Here is a 20815-nt window from a genome sequence, read left to right as displayed (position 1 = left end):
CAATAAGTCCATCTGGTGCATTCTTGGCGTTCTGAGGTGCTTTTTTGGTATTGAAAAAGGATAGGTTTTATGATAAAATCAACCCAAATAACATGCTACGTATAGTCCATGTTTTAATGACTCGTCAGACTTATTCTTGCTTAAGTATCTCGGAATGGAATTTCTAAGCCCGATTTCTGAGGATTTTTATGGGGAGGGGTTACTAAAGTTTATTAACGTAAAATAAAAAGTTTTATAGGAGCTCATGCAAACTTGTCGGACTTTTATTGTGCGAGCGTAGCGAGCAAGAAAAAATGCATTGTTTTACCCAAACAAAAGAGAAATTGCCTATGCGAGCATAGCGAGCGAGAAAAAATGCATATTTATATTTTCACCCAGAACAAATGATGAATTACCTTTGCAAGCGTAGCGAGCGAGAAAAAATTCCCCAATCCCTGGATCCGCCCTTGAATCTGTGTTAAGCAGACAGTTTATTTTTCCTTCCATTCTACTCGTTCAAAAGACAGAATTAACAGTCAAACATATCAGTGTGGTTCCTTTAAAAACCATTCGGATTAACGAAATCATGCATACATCAAAACACAGACAACTTATTTGAATAATCTCCCAATCGGCGTAATATTCAGTATATTTTTCAGTTGTCGTGTTCCTACGTTTAAACTGTGTATTATTATATATACATTGTATACATTATCATGAGTTAAATTGTAGTACCGTTTGCTATTTAATAATGATAAGTTTCAAAAAGATAAGGCATTACAAAAATGACTTTCCCAGAGTAGGATACCAACTCATGACTCAGGCTTGAGACGAAAACAATAGTAGTAGGTAATTAATTTGAATAAGATAGAACTGAGGCAAACACATGACTCTAAATCAGGAAGAATGACAGAAACAAAGCATTTATTTTTATGTGCGCTTTTCTCTCCGATAACAGGTTAACGAAAACTTATTTAAATGCAAAGTGAAATTTTAGGTTCGATATGCGGAAACAGGAATTAAAAATCGGGGAATCTTAATTCAAACTCCGCAATTAATCGCAGTCCCTGACTTTTGCATGAAAATCGTTATTTCTTGCCCGGGAAAATAGCAATCAATATTAAAAAAAAAGACTTAAACAAAGTTTACAGCATTTCCATTGTTATTGTGGTAGAGACCTGGATTGTTTATACTAATTAAGTTTACATTAGCCTTAATTTTAATCCCGGTCACACTTAATTTTCATCAATTATTATGATGCTAAGGTATTAAAAAGTTGATTATTAAATAAAATGATCTTACCAGGATAAAATACGCTCTACATGGTATTCTGTTCATTACAAATAATGTCATGTTAATCAAGTTTTAACTTCCCCATTGTTTATTTTTTCTTAAATGACTATTTTAAAACTGCAAATCCATTTCATCAAAATATCTTCTTTTTTTTTTTTGACATAAAATTCCAGCGGAAGTTTTCAATCTAATATTTAGTCTCATTTTTCTATTCTATAAATGATGTTGGATATTTTTTTTAATTGTCTTCAAATTCCCCTTTTTGAACCCCGTAAAGTTCACATTTTTAACTTGTGATATATTTCATTGATAAATATTTACTCAGTTATACTAATAACATAAAATAATTTGTTGAAACATATCTAAAGATAAAGATTTGTATTATAAAGTAATATCGATAGAAAATTTGTTGTTAAAAACAGTGGTCATTTTTGCCCCCATTTTTAACCCTTTCAGAGGCATTTGCCAGATGGCCAACATATATTTTTGGATTCAGCATACCCAAAATATGTTAAAAAAGTATGTTGGACCAAATACTAACAAAATGCTTGTAACTTCTTAAATAAGCTTATATCTGCAAAATCGGACTAGACTAATATAAAGGTTTTGTTTTTATCTTTTTTTTAGAAAACCAGGCTTCAGTAAAACGTTGACTTTATATAGTTAATCTTTCAAAATTGGTGAAGGTCGTGTGTTCGAATCCCACACTCGGAAAGTCTTTTTCCCAATTTTGTGACGATTTTTCCTTTAGAAACTGAACATGATTTAATTGCAAACAAAACTATCTGGAGTTTCGATCACGAAAATGTATATAAAGTAAAACATTACAAAGGTAGGAGAATGAAAACTGAAGCAACAGCTGAATTTACCGCAAAGTTTATCAGTACTCTTTCAAAACAAAGTACATGCAGAAACGGAATGCTCGTGTAAAAATCGTTCTGATCAAGGAAGATTAAAATGAAATCAGTCATAGGTATTTTAAATTCATGATATTGTTGTTTTAATCAAAACATTTATATCGTAAGTATTTTTATGATTATTATATATTTGTGTTTCCCTCAATGCTATTAATACCAGTAAATCATACGTATGCCACTGTCAAAACTAAAGATAAATATACTTGCACCCATAATAAATACTGCGTTAATGTGTCACCGAATAGGGAAATGTCTTATTTTGTGTCGGTCAGTTACATGAGTGAAGTATGAAATAACCATATATGTAACAACGAATAATATCGTTATGTATTTAAAAGCTTTATATTCAATAAAATCCTTCAATCGCAATAAAATTTCTCTGTTTTCAAGTTTCAATCAAACGATTAGTACATGTATAATAAGTTGTGAATTCATACGATGCGTTACATATTGTATTTTCTAATACCTCGGGAACTCATCTGTAGAATACTGTGATTGTTTCTATTTCATCAGCACTGTCAGTTCAATCATCAATAATTTTCGTTCTTTATTTATATAAAATGCTACCACAATAAACGCACGGTGTGATATATCGCTGAATGAACAAAACTAATAAGCAGGTGAGTGAGGTCGTTCCCACCCCGTCCAACAAACAAAATGTCTTAAAACGTTGTTTTGATCAAATTGAACTTCTACGGACCTGAAGTTGAAGAAAATATCATGCGCAGATATAATTGTATGTCATACTCATACTTATTGTAGAATGATAGGAATGTCAGTGACAGAAAAAACTCCTTTTGGTTAATGAGCATATGCGTTGTAAAAATTACCCTTGGTATGTCAGTAACGCACTGAGACTTTGAGCTTTCAAACTTTACACGTCAGTGGTTTTTGTGTAACAACTTAATAACTTTTATAATGCTAAAAGCGACAGTTTATAAAGATAAGACGCTTATTAAATTATAGCAAATTCATGATATAAGTTTTAAAATAGTGTGCTTCAGTTTGCAGAATCTGGGGACAATTTTTCTGTAGGATATATCTGTTCGTTATGTGAACATCAAATTTTATTTTATTTTTTTATTTTTTTTTTTTGCATGAAAATTGTTTTGCTGTGATTCCCATGTGTTTAATTGATGTCTCACGGTTTCTATATTTTTGCCAAATGATCCTAAACCCAGCCGCAGCATTATCATTTTATTTGAACCGTCGTAAACTACAATTATTTCGGACATGTACAACACACTTTATAGCCTATGCTTTGTTGAAACATTTTTCTATCATGAATTTCTAGAAGTGGCGATCGCTAAACAAAAATCGCGCAAAAATAGCATGAAATTCCTGTGTTAAGGTAAATGCATGAGTTAGCTATGATCTAGGCTTTAGAATTTCCAAGTGTTTAAACAGTTTTAAGAATGTATTGGGGTCAGATCCTTTTGTCATTTTCTTTGATGTGTAGTAGATAAAATCAATCAGATAATATACTAATGTTATGATTAATGTGGTCTCTAAATTTGACAAATACTTAATAAAATAAAACTGTATTAAACTATTTCGACTTTGTAGTATTCACTACTCTTCAACATACATAGATAATTGCGTAACAAGTTGACAGCTGCTTATACATTCATGTAGAAACATCGTAGGAGGTAATGACATAACAAATGCTGTTTCAAATGCAGCACAGGTTTTTGAGAGGTATTTGTATCTTTTTTACTTTTGGGACATTTTTACATCATAGATTTCAACACATTGCGATTGCTGAACAAAATCAACGCGAAAATAGCATGAAAATCCTGTGTTAAGATAATTACATGAGTTAGCTACTGTATGATATAGGTTTTATTATTTTCACGTGTTCTTAATCAGTATTTTAAACGTACTGGAGTCAGATCCTCATATGCATTTCTTTGATGTGTAGTAAATAATATCAATAAATTAATGTACAAATGCTGTTGTTCTTTTTTTACACAATAACGAAACTGTATCAAAATTCTCTGGCTTTGCTGTATTAATTACTGTTGAATTTACATAGGTAATTGCATTATGAGCTAAATATATGAACATCTTTGGAGGTAATACTACATTTATTTTTTCAAATGCAGCACGGTAATTCAAAAGGAATTAGTATATTTCAGCACCGCGCCTGAAGCTGAAAGTTTGTTAAATGCGATGAATATATATAGAATGTATATTTTGAGTAGTGTTCCTGTGTTTTATAATATTCTCAGTTTAACATAAGTATTGTCAAATCAAGTCATTAACTTAGAAATAAAAGCGCATAACACAATAAGCCGGAAAAGATATGCGGTAACATAAATATATAATATACTGTCTTGCGAACGTAAAAAGATATTTAATTGGTAATTGATGAATTAATCAACATAATATTTTCACTCATAAGCTTATAATGACGAAAGCATTATGTTAAATTAGTGAAAATAATTTAAACCTTTGTGTGTATGTACTACGAGTTGTATACAGGTAAACTGGGGAACTGCAGTAAATAGCGAAAGATACACACCGTTGTAAAATTCTGATTGTGTGTGAGATAAGTGTATGACCAGAACCCGCGTACCGGGGAATAAATTTCTATCGCTCAGAATCAGCTCAAATTTCGAGGTATGACTAATTTGAAGGTCAGGAATAACGTGGTATTGTTAAAATGAACTGGGGAATTCCCCGGTTCGAGGCGTATCCCCAGTACGTTGGTGTGTATTCATACGAAATTACCCGGTTGGCAGCGTTTACAAACCCACACACACGCACACACACACACACACACACACACACACACACACACACACACAGAGGGAGAGAGAGAGAGAGGAGGTGGGAAAACAGTAATCAAGATGAAAAATTAATACAAGCGCGTTTTTTTTTCTACCACATGAAACAACCTAAAAACATGTTTTCAAAATACTAATTTATAAAGAAATCTCACAACTAAAAGTTAAATGAAGTCACGCCACACTGTCCACCCTCAGTACATGCTCCAAAGTGTAGCTAACCAAGGAACAGAGCAGTTTATATATAAAAGATATTTGTTTGTTTCCTCGTTAGGTTGAAATATCTTTCACGAGTGAACACCAGATGCAATATGTTCACGAGTGGTATACCCACGAGTAAAAAGGTAAGATGTGGTGTTCATGAGTGACAGATGATCTTACATGTTTTCTTTCATGTTTTGTTTACATTTACTCATCTTATAGTTTCATACCAGTGAAAAATAGATTTGGTATTTTATCAATGTGGAAATACCACATCTATTATTATCAAGTCTAATACCCATAGTTATAGGGCCAGTAACCAAATCTGAGGTTAAATAGACATAAACATTCATACCAACGTTGTCACGGCCACCATACTAATCTAATGTAAGACCCAACGTATACAGTCTACATCTACACCCGAACAATTACTTATATTTATTATACTACGATTAGACAAAACACAGAAACTTGGCCAAAATATTACCTAACGTTTTTCACAGGTGTGTGTAAATATTCTATTGCTTTGGCTAGCTGGAATACAATGTTGATTCTACGACGCACATCCAATTCATTAGGGGTTTTATTTATGTCCTCTGGTATTGCCTTTGCCAGGTCGCCATTTTCGCAGTACGGAGAGATAAACCAGTATTCTCTGAAATGGAATAAATGAGGTGACAATATAGCTGCAAAAGTTTTCCTTACGTCAAATAATTGTTTAATAATTAGTTCAAATAAGCATCGAGTTTTCATCAGTTAAACAAAGATAAGATAGACGCTAAAAATTTTAAAAATCGTAAAGAAATGAAACGAATGCAAATGCCTATATATATCTAAAAAAAATGATATATCTTTTATATTTTAACCAAAAGTCTATGTTTATGAGCATTTAATATTCTTATATAAAGCCACGCTTTGTCAGAAAGGAATTCTACCTCTTCTTAGCCATGTACAGTAGAAACATCAAAGGGACATAATATAGTGGATATTTCCTATTTTGATGTATTTCGTTTTACATTCAACAATGATCTAGGTTGTTAAACAATGAATGGTCAATTTTACTGTTTTACTCTAAAGTGTAGAATATCCAGATCAGTGCAAATATATGCAATACCTAAGACAGACACACACCACTTCTTCGCTATGACAACAGAGTCCAAAGCTAGGCAGTGTAAATGTTGTTTGTGACACATAATCTTATTATGGGGAATATTCATACCAAGTTATAGAAAAAACCCATCGATGGTGGCCAGGACAATAAAACAACGTACTGACCTTTTACATCCGATTGTGACCTAGACTTATGACCTAGGATTTGATTGTTGTCTAGTTCAGGGAACATATGTACCAAGTAATATAAAAGGACTTGATTGATGGTAGATTTAAAGACAGGACAGGAAATAGAAACCTATTGACTTTTCATCATGAATTGTGGCATTTACATCTGTGGTAAGGGTCTGGGTATTGTTCATTGCAAGTACCCTCATTATGGGGAATATATAAATCAAGAAATATTGAAATCCCTTGATTGATGACAGAAGTATGGACCGAACACGAAAAAAAGGCTACTGAGGTTGACCTTTCCAAGAGTGACCTTGACCTGGTAATCTGAGTGTGTGCATGACATATCGTATCATATAAGGAACAAGATGTACAAATGACGGACAGGTAGCTAGAATGTGTCTGTAAGACACAGGTGTGCCCCCCCCCCCCCACCCCCACCCCACCACTGGTACATTTGTCACAAATAATGGGAAATCATTCAAATGTTTGCAGTCTTAATGGGGTATAGCCTCAAAAAAAAAAAAATGAAACAGATTCATTATTCTATACCATATACTTTTAGCTATGAGCATCACAAACAAAAAATCCACTATTTTGGCTATTTCAAGGGCCATAACTCTGTAATAAACGCTAAAATTCTCAAGAAGAATGCTAAGTGTGCAAGGTCGCATTGAGATAAAGACTCAAGCAAGGTTTCATGAATTTACATTAAATACTTTTTGAGTGAGGCACATAATTAGGTGAAAATGTGCATATTTGTACTATTTCAGGGGCCATAACTCTGGAAATAGGGGGCGGACCAAGATGAAAAATAAAAGGTGCACAAGTTCATATCATGATAAAGATTCATGCAAGGTTTTATGGATCTATATCAAATACTTTTTGAGCTAGGCGTGTCACAAGGTGAAAATGTGCATTTTTAACTATTTCAGGGGCCATAACTCTAAAAATAGGGGGCGGAGCCAGACAAAAAATAGGAGGTGCGCAAGTTCATACCATGATAAAGATTCATACAAGGTTTCATCAATTTATATCAAATACTTTTTGAGCTAGGCGTGTCACAAGGTGAAAATGTGCATTTTTGACTATTTCAGGGGCCATAACTCTAGAAATAGTAGGCGGCCCCAGATGAAAAATAGGAGGTGCGTAAGTTCATATCATGATTAAGACTCATGCAAGGTTTCATGGATCTATATCAAAATCTTTTTGAGCTAGGCGTGTCACAAGGTGAAAATGTGCATTTTTGACTATTTCAGGGGCCATAACTCTAAAATTAGGGGGCGGAGCCTGACGAATAATAGAAGGTGCGCAAGTTTATATCATGATAAAGACGCACGCAAGGTTTCATTAATTTATATCAAATATTTTTTGAGCTAGGCGTAACTTCGGACGGACGCACTGACGGACGTTCTAACGAAACGGTATTTATGTGACAACCCCATTGTTCTCTGTATTGTTCTAACAGTCACATAAAAAGAAAAAGGTCACATAAACAGAACGGAATGAATGACATCAAAGAGAAAGTACCGTTATACAGTCACTTAACCATCATTTCGCGGGCACGGAAGGACGGACGGACGGACGGATGCACGGACAAGAGTACAATAAAAACTCACCACAGAATATGACGTTGAACATTTAAATTAGGGGTCTTGGTGTTGGACATGAAACAGACCCAGTTAATGCCATTGCCATTTGACTTCCTTTGTCTGTTCATGGGGAACGTTTGTAAAAAGTAACATTAAAATCCATTGAAGGATGACAATTCCATGGATCGGACATGAAACAGACCCAGTTAATGCCATGCTAAAACTTGACCTCTATGTATCATATCGACCTTTAAAACAAGGGTTTGAAAGTGCATGACATATCCTGTTATTCTAGGGGAATATTTGTGCCAAGTAATATCAACATCGTTCCATAGATTGTTGAGTTAGAGCCCGGGCAGGAAAAATCTCTTATTGGCCTATGACCCCAATGTTTGACCTTGACCTTTAAGAAAGGGGTCCTTGTTTCATGCATGACAAATTGTCATTTGTGCCAAGTTATATTAAAACCAATTTATGACTGTATGGACATGATACGAAATAGAGGATGGGCGGACGTTCATACGTACGAACCTTTATTAGGTATTTCATTTGTTACAAAGCACCCAACAAGCAGCAGAAAGGTACCAAATAAGCAGTACAGAATGAATAAAATGTACTGTTAAATATTGACCTCAGTACCCAGCAAATGTACACTCGTTTGCTCGGAATGACAGAATGATGGACGGACAGACGGACGAAAAAGCGCAATACTATAGTCCCTGAAACTGGTTTTCAACCAGTAAGGGACTAATTAACTGTAACTACAATAGAGTGACGTCAGCGAAACGGTTTATTACACATTAATATTAGAAACAATCGACGAACTCCACGTAAACTTACGTAGCAAAAAAAAAAAATAAAAAAAAAAAAAAAAATACAAAGGTAACTTACCCCTTACGACAACATGTAGCCAATAGTGGAAGAATGAACTGATACCTTATTCGTGATACCATCATTTCCTGGAAAACAAATTAAATGTTATATTGCAGATCACTAAAAGCTAAACGTTTGGTAATTATCGCAACTGAGACATCATATCTAGATGTAATATAAAGATTTTATAAAGAAACTAGATGTGTGCCAATAGAAGGCATGTACCACAAACTCCTGTCACTGTATATATTTTCATGACTTAATGAGTAAAATACCACAGAGAACAGCAATGTCCACAACTTCAAATGCTACGAAGCAATATTCTACTGTCTTATGGCTCTAGGACAAGATACATGGGACACAAACCTGTATTTTTGACTAAGTCCAGGGCCATAACTCTGAAAAAACATCAGGTGCACAAATTCATATGCTGGATAATATACTTATATAGTTTAATGAAAAGGTGAAATATTTTTTAAGACATATGCAACAAAAATTTTTAAGCACTTTATCTGCACTGCGTGTTTCACTAATTCAAGGACCATAACTCCAGTCGTATTAAGTGAAATTCAAAACAGATAACCAGATGCGCAACTTCCCATGCTATATAACCCCCTATCCCGATGTTTTATGACCACGTGAAATTTCTTTATAGATACATGCGACACAAACCTGCATCCCATTTATGCATATTTTGACAATCAAGGGCCATATCTCTAGACTGACTGACAGATAATCCAGAACAAAATCACAGGTGCACAACTACACAAGCTGAATAAAACTCCTATGATGTTTCACGACCCTTGGTCAAAAGGTTTTTGAGATTTGTGCGGCATAACTTTTATGCCTTTTAATGCATATTTTTGTTGACTAATTCAAGGACCATTACTTTGGTCAGGCTGAGTGACATCTCTGACAAAAAACAATAGTGCACAACTTCACAAGCTAAATAATTTTCTTGTGATGTTTCATAACACTGGGTCAAATAATTTTTAGATACATGCAACATAAACATTCATCTGTCTCTTTCATATCTAAATTAAAATATCTGGTGCTGAACTTCCTGTGTTAAATAACAAGCCTGTGAGGTTTGATGACTCTGGGTCAAACAGTTTTTGATATATGAACGATACAAATTTGGGCGGTCGGACGTACGGGCAATGGGATCTCTGAGTGTCCTCCAAATATTTTTGGGGGGAGGGGTCGCAATTATTTTTTATACAATTACACTCGTAGTTATATCCAGCATGCTTTTGTCATTCTCAGTTTTGATTTTCTTGACAGCAACAGGTATATCAAACAGCTCTTCACCTGAAAAATTACGAAAAACAAGGTAATAATAACAAGAGTGGCAGACTGTCACAAAAAACGCCCGTCATCGAATTTGGCCTAATTCATGGGCTATATTCCAAGAGTGCCTGGGGCGATTTTGCCGAGATATTTTGCTCACAAACATTGTCAACAAGTTTGGCAAAGATCGAGTGAAAACTGTTCGATTTAGAGAGTGGACAAGGCTAAATTTCGCAGATTTCGAGTAATTCAAGGGCCATAATCCAAGACTGCCTCGGGCAATATGGCTGGTTATCGATCTTGGCAGAAATATTATGCCGACAAAGATTATCTGCAAGTTTGTGGAAGATCAGATGAAAAGTGATTGTCTTAGAGAGCGGACAAGGCTAAATTTGCAATGTTTTAAGTAATTCAAGGGCCATAATCCAAGTGTGCATATGGTGATTTGCTGGTTATCGAACTTGGCCGAGATATTATGCCCACAAACATAGTCCTAAGTTTGGTGAAGGTTGGATGAAAACTGTGTGACTTAGAGGGCGGACAAGGCTTAATTTGCACTCTTCTCAAGGAATATGTTTCTAAATGTGATGTATATCACGCCCGGTAATCTCCAGAATCATAACCTTTCGGTTATATATGGAAATGCTTCTGTTGTGATTTCCGGTTATGATGGTTTTCCTGTAAAATTAGTGACACAGGTTAGGAATTCTTATGTTTTCTTTGTAATATTACTATAAATGAAAATTCAGCGAATGCTATTCGATGCAAGATTGAACACTGATTACATACACACATGGTTTTCCGTTCGACGACCAACTATTTGCTTCCTGTGAACTTCAGGAGTTGTTCACATGCTGACATCTCAGCGTTTCTGTGCCACCCATACCGCTTTCTACTATTTTTTTTTCGAACACATACGTTTTCTTGCGGCAAATAGCCGCCGTCAGTCGATCATTGATACAAAAACGTTTCAATTTATCCCCACAAAAACGTGTGAGAGCGTTGTTTTACGACTGAAAAGTGACAGTTTATTATGTGTTATGGTTAGAAGTGCGGGCACCTCTGTGGATGGCATTGTCACATAAAAAAATTATACACCCTAAGCGCGGATTCAGACCAACAGCAATGTTGGCCAAGTGATTTGAAGTCAGGTTAGCGTATGTGTAATATGTATGCCGGTCAGTTTTGAAAAAGGCAAACATGTTTACCTCTATTAACATTTGATTGCAGTCATACCTACCTTTATAAATATCTCCAAATCCTCCCCTTGCAAACCATTTTAAGCTTTTATCTAAGCAATCCATATCGTCATCTTCTAATATTATTGGTCGCCCATCGAATATACAGGTGTCCTTTGGACTTCTTTGTGTTTTCATTTCTATTCTTCTTTTTAACGAAGTATTGCGCCCCACAATGTGCTCTGAAAGCAAAGCAACATGCCAAGTCACCGATGCACGCATTAAGGTATTTTTTTTAAGAAGAAGCTAATGGTTTCCAAAACAGTAATGTATTGTAGTCTTGTCCATACTGGAAAATAAAAGAAGCTTGTGACGATAAAGCATCTATTCTGTCATAGTCTTTCTAATAATGTTAGTAAATACAGCTAGAACTTTTTTTGTTATTCTAGACTGCCTTCATCCATGCTGTTATGAATATTTTATTTAATAGACTCTATTTCAATATGTCTTAAGTCAAAATCCCTGTCAAAAAGTATTAAGTAAAAGAACCTGCCAAAACCAATTAAACTGAAATTGGCTAACAATTTACGAATGTTGAGCTTGTTATGGTAAGGGAAAGTACATTCAAAAAGCCCTGGAATAATGCTGAAGATTTGGTCTTGAGAAGAAATGCAGTCTCTTACATTTTGATCTCTATGTATGATCCTAACTAAAAAAAGCAAAGAACATGAAACCATGAACTTGAGACTCTTGAGACTTGTGCACGAGACACCACACCAATACTAGATCATTAAACTTATATCGTTGAAATAGATGGACGCGCCTCGACAGGAGCCTTAAAAATGAGGGTCATGATGACCCTGGATCGCTCAACTGAGTAATATGAGCTATATGTTTCAAAGGTCAAACTGATGCTAAAATATTTAGAATGTAAGTCAGTACGTCACATTCATGGTTACTGAATGTCAGTTGTTAGATCGATATGCAAAACTCATGTCATTCAAATTTCAAGACTGTATCTTGAAAAACAATAAAGTAGGTCAGTAGGTCACATTCAAGGTCACTGAAAGTCAGTTTTAAAAACGGTGTGCAAAACTGTACATGTCATCCAAATTTCAAGGCTGTATCTTAAAAAACAAGAAAGTAGGCCAATAGGTCAAGATCACTGTCAAGTGACCCCTAATTACTTGGGATCGTCAGGTAATTATAATCAAACAATCAAGGAAATATAATCAGATAATTTTTGGAGTATTTTTCCTATATAACTCATATACAAGTGACCCCCGGCTTGGCCTCTTTTCACCCCAGAACAATAATTTGAACAAATTTGTTAGAGAACCACTGGGCAATGCTACATACCAAATATCAAAGGCTTAAGCCTTGAACTTTCGGACAAGAAGATATTTTTTCTATTTAAGTCTATGTAAATCTTGGGGCCCCCGGGACAGGGCCTCTTTTCAACCCAGGGGCATAATTTGAACAATTATGGTAGAGGACTATTAGTCAATGCAACATACCAAATATCAAGAGCCTAGGCCTTGCAGTTTCAGGCAAAAAGATTTTTAAATTATTTCCTATATAAGTCTTTGTAAAACTTGGGACCCCCGGGGTGGGGCCTCTTTTCACCCCAGTGTTTTAATTTGAACAATTTTGGTAGAGGACTACAAGGCAATGCTACATACAAAATATCAAAGGCCTATGTCTTGTGGTTTAAGACAAGAAGATTTTCAAATTTTTTCCTATAAAAGACAATATAAACCATGTGACCCCTTGGGCGGCGCCATATTTGACCCCAAGGAGATAATTTGAACATTATTGGTAGAGGACCACTAGACGATATGTTACATACCAAATATCAAGTCCTAGGCCAAGTGGTTTTGGACAAGAAGATTTTCAAAGTTTTTCCCTTTATAAATCTATGTAAAATAGAGAAAAGTGGAAACTTAACAGGCCGCTCAACACGACAAAAACAAAATTGTTGCAGGCTCGGTTTGATTGAGCCTGTTCATGGACGGTAGTGGAAATGCATGCTACCTTCCACGCCCTCTAGCCCCGGGTTGAGCAGAACTCAACATTTACACATGCTAAAAGTACAAAAAACAATTTAGAGACATCCGCAGATGTATGCAAACGGCGTTGAACATGGAACCTTTAATAATACACGTGTTGAGGCGTGTAATTCCATGAAGAGCGGCGTTTGGTTCCCAGATAAAATAAAGGGTTTGCCCCAAACGAGAAAACAATGGGCAGAACTAAACAAGCTGGAATTTAGGAAGGGGATCTGAGGTTATGGAGCCTGCGTATCACAAGAACTGTCAAAAGACAAAATTAAAAAGCAGGCACCATATCCAAGGGGTGATTATACAATACCCAAGGCTATGAAAGCGGGAGTATTGGAACCATGTGACCACCCCCAGGGCGGGGCCATATTTGACCCTAGCGGGATGATTTGACAAACTTGATAGATGACCGTTAGATGATGCCACATACCAAATATCAAAGCCCTAGCTACTGTGGTTTTGGACAAGAAGATTTTTTAAATTTTTCCTTTTGGTTGCCATGGCAACCAGAGTTCTGCATAGAATTCAATTCTTTGACTATATTTCAATGAACATACTACGGACGACGACGGACGCCGGACAATCACTGACCATAAAAGCTCACCTTTGAGCACTTTGTGCTCAGATGAGCTAACAAAAGAGAGTTAATTTTCCAATAACGTTAGAAATAAATTGGCACTTTCTCATATTGCCATCTATCATTCCTATAATAAGTTACAATAGGGTTAACAAAGACAACTTTTTTCAAGTTTGCAGTTGTTCCTTCAGGTGGTATCAGAGCACTTCAAACGACAAGGAAAAAACGACTAATCAAGGGCGATAACTGCACAAATTTTGTGACAGACATGCAGAGAGAGAGAGGGAGAGAGAGAGAGAGAGAGAGAGGGAGAGAGGGAGTGGGAGAGAGAGAGAGAGAAGACGAACAGTTAGACATACGGACATCACCAAATCAATATGTCTCCTTATTAGTGGGACATAATTATGAGACTAGGTTAAAGCGCTCTGCAAATTGTCTTTTCTTTGCCTATCTTTATACAAAGTCTAAATTTTGAATGGTTACTAAGTTCTAGAAGCCCTAGACACGAAGTATTACGGACAATTATGACCTAAATGTGATACTGACCGTTGCTCTACCGATCTAGTTCATTCACTGTGCACATTGTATCTACACTACCTACCTATATGAACCCGCCCGCTTAGCTCAGTAGGTAGAGCGTCGGTCTACGGATCGCGGGGTCGTGAGTTCGATCCTCAGGCTGGGCGTTTGTTCTCCGTGACTATTTGATAAACGACATTGTGTCTGAAATCATTAGTCCTCCACCTCTGATTCATGTGGAGAAGTTGGCAGTTACTTATGGAGAACAGGTTTGTACTAGTACAGAATCCAGGAACACTGGTTAAGTTAACTGCCCGCCATTACATGTCTGAAATACTGTTGAAAAACGGCGTTAAACCCAAAACAAACAAACAAACAAAAACCTACCTATATGCAAAGTTTAAAGTGAACATTATTATTAATTTATGCCCCTGACATGAAATGTGACGTGCAACTGGACGGATGGAAGGACGGTAACGCGTCATAGCATAATACGTCCCGTTTAGCTCTATCATTTCCTGTCTGACATGTTTAAAAGAAGACCTTATGATAATGCTACAGACTAGGTTTGACGAACATTTAGAGCGTGGTTTTTGAGAAAAGCTGTTTAAAGTTTTCTTTTCAGTTTTAGCTTCAGTGGTCCCTTAAAATGTTTTGTTGGGTTTAAATTCATACCGATATTAATTATCGGTCATATGGCATCTTTCCAGCTTTGATGGTGGAGGAAGGCCCAATGTGCATTATTTCATAAAGAGCGGGCACCTGGGTAGCACCAACGACCTTCCGTAATTACAGCCAGCTGGATGGTTTCCTTAGATGAAGAATTCAATGCCCCCTAATGAGGCTCGAACTTAGGCCCCTAGAAGGGGTCAAGCGAAACCGTTTGAACAAATATGTGGGAGGACCTTTAAGTTATTAGGATGGAACAGAGAAAGTAGGGTGTTGGAAAAAAAGACGTTTATGTAAATTATAGAACACTCACGCTATACAAATACTTAAACTTGATGAGCTAGCAATAAACGTGGAAATTCCACGAAAACGATTTCAAACCTTGCATTACGTAAACATATTTTGCTTAAAATGTGTCATGTCCTTTATTACATATCTGATTGCACTGAATCAATTTTCATGCTTCCCGAAGTAGAGATGCATTATCATGTGCCACTCATTACTGACACTCATTTGTTTTTAATTGTGTATTATATTTTAGTAATGTGATGAACGTTGAACCAAGTTATTCCAAATACAATTCATGTCTTTGGCATTATGCAATATACCTTCAAACACGGACAGGAATTTTAATTGCAACTCGTCCGTTCAACATTAGAAAAGGTACTACAGATAACGCTTAAGCCCTCCTCGCCACAGGAGAATATTCTAAATATGCGGGTCTTGAACTTTCCGCTGACAGCTACCGTTTGGCAAAGTTTTATTTCAGTACATCACTGCAAGTTATTGGGCGATAACCGTTCATCTCATATGTTTTTTCCAAATTCCGTCTTTTTGCAAGCAACCCTTTCACAAAGTTTCATTGCAATCGGTCACTCCTAGTTAAAGTGCTGAAACTAAAGTGTGACACCACCGACGGACCTACCAAACGACATTCACTAGTCCAATATTAAACCCAGCTTTTTGAAAACTCTACAAAACATACTCAATAACAACGAGTCTGCTATTTGTTTGTTTGCTTGGTTATATTTTAAGACTTCCAAAGGATCTTTTAATTTTATTTTTTCTTATTAAATCATTCACAGGCTATTGTGTCTATATATCTATAGACTCATTCAAACGCCCATATATTAAACTGTAATCTGGTTTACCTTCTCTTTCCATGTTATCTGCAACACCAAGCGGGAAATATTTGCTACGATCGATGATTTCTCGAAGATCATAAACTGGTTGTTGAACACGATTATTCAGTCTGAGGAGAACCTGCGAGATGAAATATGATAAAATACATGATAAACAATAGGCTTAACTATAGCATCACAATATACTGGAACAGTTGGATTCAAAATGACATTTTCGATAGAAGTTATATAAAGATCTCGGAACGATCAAGAGATAGTTCATCATTGAACAAGCGAATTAAGGATTGCCATGCTATACAAAGAATAGTCACCCTACTGAAGGGTGACTATAATTATCTCAGCTGCAGCATGACACCTGTCAATGATGTATATGTAACTAATTATTGAACTTTGTACAACATATGTTACTAGTATAACACGCAACGTTTATCATTTGCATATATATAAATAAATATATTTTTATAACGTCTATATAAATACGAAGGTCGATCCAAATAAATGTCACCGAAGCCATATGTGTACAATGAAAAGAAAAAACAACACAAGAATACACAAAGTACCTTCATCTATTTACAATACTTTTGAAAATATCATAAAAAAATAGTTGCTTACTTGCCAAAACATCGACATGCACAGAAGGCATGACAACAATGATCTAAAATGATGCCAGTAAAGTTTTCACAGACATAACTCCTTATCACTATAATTTCATATGAGATGTGTTATTTCGATTTCGACGAGTTGTTAACACTGTTTTATATATTAATAAAAGTAGATAAAATAAAAAGAAATGTCGTCAGTAGTGAACTTTGGAGTTCTATGTACTTAAGAATAACACCAACAAAATAGAAAATAATATTTACCCATTTAATCATATTGAATTAGCCTACATGTTGATTTTATTTCTAAAATTATACATTACAAAAAATGCGCAATGGACGAAGTGACATTATTTCAGGATTAATTCTCGTAAAAAATAGGTATTTAATTTCACTTTTACAATAACATTTCATCTATAAATTTCTGGGAAAATATGTCAAAAATGTAAGACATATTCAAATAAAAGGTAAGCATTTCTGAAGAAAATGCACCATTTTGTTAATCCGGTCCATATGACATTATGTGCTTATGTTAAAATATTCAACAGACAGAACAGGAAAACATCAATGTTGACGTTTGACCTTGAAGTGTGACGTTGATCTTTGAGCAATGGTTGCCACGTTATAGGTAACATGTGTGCTTATATATATATATATATATATATATATATATATATATATATATATATATATATATATATATATATATATATATATATATATATATATTAGCACAGGTAAAAACCTTATTGACGTTTGACCTCGAAGTGTGACATTGACATATGAGCTAGAGGCCTTAGTTTTGCGTATGACAATTCGTTTCATTTTGGGAAAAATCTGTGTGGAAACATAAGTTTTGAACTTTGACCTCCAAGAGTGACATTGACCTTTGACCTGATGATCTGTTTGATACATATGACACATTGTGGCATCACAGAGAACAATTGTGTCAACAAATATTTAAATCTCTTGATGATGACAGAATTATTGACGTATTTATCGTTGACTTCTGATTGTGACCTTCACTTTTAAGGTAACGATTTGGGTTCTGCACAGAACACGCTGTCTCATCACGGGAAACATTTCAGCCAAGTAAGATCAATACCTCTTTACCGATGACAGAGTTATGGACCGGACAGGAAAAATCACTATTGACTCTTGACTTAAAATGTGAGCTAGCGGTGTGGGTGCACTTGAAAGGTCGTCTGTTTATGGAAAATAATTCTGCCAAGTAATATTGTAATCACTCAATAAATTTTAGCGTTCTGGACCAGACACAAAAGAGACCCTCAATCTGACTTAAGTACATCTCAAATTATTTTCAAAACTTTGTTTACAGACAAATCTTTGGTTCTTTAAAAGCTAATGACTTGAAATTAAAAATATCTCTTTATAATGTGTGTTACAATCTCCATAACTCTAATTGAATTTTTGACAGAATTATGTCCCTTTCTACTTAAATTGTTTTAGCAATCTTCCCTTTTTTGATGTTACTTTAGTACAATATACGATAAAGTGGTAACAATCCCAGTCAAGTAAAATGAAAATAGCCAATTAAAAACTTAGGGAATGAATGGCATCAAAGAAACAGTATAGTTACCTACTGTTCCAATAGTAACTGAGGTATGCAAATGTAAGCTCAGATAGACGCATGGAAGACAGACAGACGGACGGAAAAGCGCAAACCTATAGTTCCCGATTAACCAGTAGGGAACTTAAAAACGAAATCTTCGAGACCAATGTAACAGGATTCGACTTTGGTAGTAATGCTTTTAAAATGATAAACAAAATCAGCATTCTGCATCTGTTTTGAATAATATTTGATATTCCTTTTGGTAAATATTATTATCAGAATATCTTTGTGTATGCAAAACAAAGGCAATCATGTATAACATCCAACGTTTGAATAACTATTACAATAGTGCTTATTAAAAGAATTCAAAAACAAATAAGCAATTTTTTGTGCTTATTGTTATGTTAACTTAACGTCATTGCCATTGCTGTACACTCCTCTCTCTCTCTCACTCTCTCTCTCTCTCTCTCTCTCTCTCTCTCTCTCCCCCCCCCCCCCCCCCCCTCTCTCTCTCTCTCTGTGCGAACAATGTTTAATATCTAATATCTGTTTTTTGTTGTTGTTTTTTAAAATGAGAATGTGTTATGTGCATACAGTTGCAACTGTTCTGTGATAATGTAATGTTGCATTATGTCATTCTCCTAAAATCTAGGGGCATCCGTGGCTGAGTGGATAAGAACGCTGACTTCAAATCACTTGCCCCTCATCGATGTGGGTTCGAGCCTCACTCAGGGCGTTGAATTCTTCATGTAAGGAAGCCATCCAGCTGGCTTACGGCAGGTCGGTGGTTCTACCCAGGTTCCCGCTCGTGATGAAATAATGCACGAAGGGGCATCTGGGGTCTTCCTCCACCATCAAAGCTGGAAAGTCGCCATATGACTATAATTGTGTCGGTGCGACGTTAAACCCAACAAACTAAACTTAAAAACTGATGAAAATATAATATAATATTTGAACGTACTTCCTCTATTTCAGTCCAACGCATCCGAAACTCTGTCTCGCCGACTGCAGTTGTTGATTGCATACTCGCAATCTGTACCAATATAAAATAATCTGAATTTTAATAAACCAAATAAACATCCCCTTTATAGCGTATTACATGTTCTTCCTTTTCAGAAAAATGTCACCAAATTACTACTTTTCGTTTATTAGTTCTTACAGATACTCAATAGCGAGGGGATTTTAGGTCGGATTCGGACAAACTGCAAAAAAGCACGGAATATTAAGTGAAACTAGATAATGGTATAACGTACATAGGTAATCATATCGCAAATTTTATTTCATTTCAAATTGCCGTATCGAATTTCATATATGACTATATGCTTGGAACATATACTTGGAATATGTTGATTTTAGTTCTACCAAATTTTTAAATCGTAAAATTTTCAAAACGATCACAATTTCAAATTTTTGCACCTTCAAAAATGGCCGTCATTTAAACAGAACAGAACAGAACAGAACAGAACAGAACAGAACATATAATTTATTTTGACTTGTACGTCGTACATCATCAAACATACAACAATTTCAGTTTTTTAACAATATATAGGTCTAATGCGATATTTGGTACAGCAGCATTTTAAATTATTTGAGGATGAACAGTATAATGAAGCAATAAAGAAAACATAAAACATGATAATGTGATATTACATTACAAAATCGAAGTTCTGATATTCGTGGCATTTTTACAATACATTGCTAACTTGAATAGTGTATTCCTATTGTTACTTTGTATCAGTTCTAAAAACTTGAACATACTTTGTCTTGTATAGTAATATTTTTTGATATATTGTTTTCTTACATCTGTGTAACAAGGACATATAATGATAAAATGAAACTCATCTTCTATATCCCTTTCATTACAACACTGACAATAACGTTCGTTTCTTTGTAATCTGTTTCTGGCGTATCGTCCAGTATGTATTCTAAGGCTATGGGCAGAAATTCTAAGTCTAATTATATACAATCTCAAATTGTTTGGTAACAGATCCAAGTAATTTTCATAAGTAAAACTGAATTTAAAATTATTGTACAGCTCTAGCACAACACTAGTTTCTTTAGATACATGCCAACCTTGAATAGAACAGTCAATAACACGCTGCCTAAATATATGCATAAAATGTTTACACTCACTTACATAAGGGTTATTCCAAATATCTACAAAACCATAATCACATAAAAGGTTCTTTAATTTAAAAACCCAATTATTTAATCCTTTATTACAATCACTTAATGAATTTTGATACACATAGCGTAGAATAATATTATCAGTGTTTAACATTT

At 35.1% G+C, this 20815-nt stretch overlaps 1 protein-coding gene across 2 annotated transcripts in view; it reads right to left on the bottom strand.

The window, feature by feature from the left end:
- The window catches only part of LOC128548534 (uncharacterized), a 94620-nt gene that overhangs the window by 22420 nt on the left and 51385 nt on the right, over positions 1-20815 (bottom strand). For both annotated transcript variants that reach the window (XM_053523658.1, XM_053523657.1), the window contains exons 3-8: positions 19494-19565; positions 16370-16481; positions 11456-11635; positions 10154-10236; positions 8944-9011; positions 5667-5834 (exon numbers count right to left, since the gene is read on the bottom strand). In XM_053523658.1, the coding sequence (XP_053379633.1) occupies positions 5667-5834; positions 8944-9011; positions 10154-10236; positions 11456-11635; positions 16370-16481; positions 19494-19565 (683 nt within the window). The remainder of the gene's footprint in view (positions 1-5666; positions 5835-8943; positions 9012-10153; positions 10237-11455; positions 11636-16369; positions 16482-19493; positions 19566-20815) is intronic.

This window comes from Mercenaria mercenaria, chromosome 14 (assembly GCF_021730395.1).
Source record: "Mercenaria mercenaria strain notata chromosome 14, MADL_Memer_1, whole genome shotgun sequence".
NCBI lineage: Eukaryota > Metazoa > Mollusca > Bivalvia > Venerida > Veneridae > Mercenaria > Mercenaria mercenaria.
This window is presented reverse-complemented; position numbering and strand designations above follow the sequence as displayed.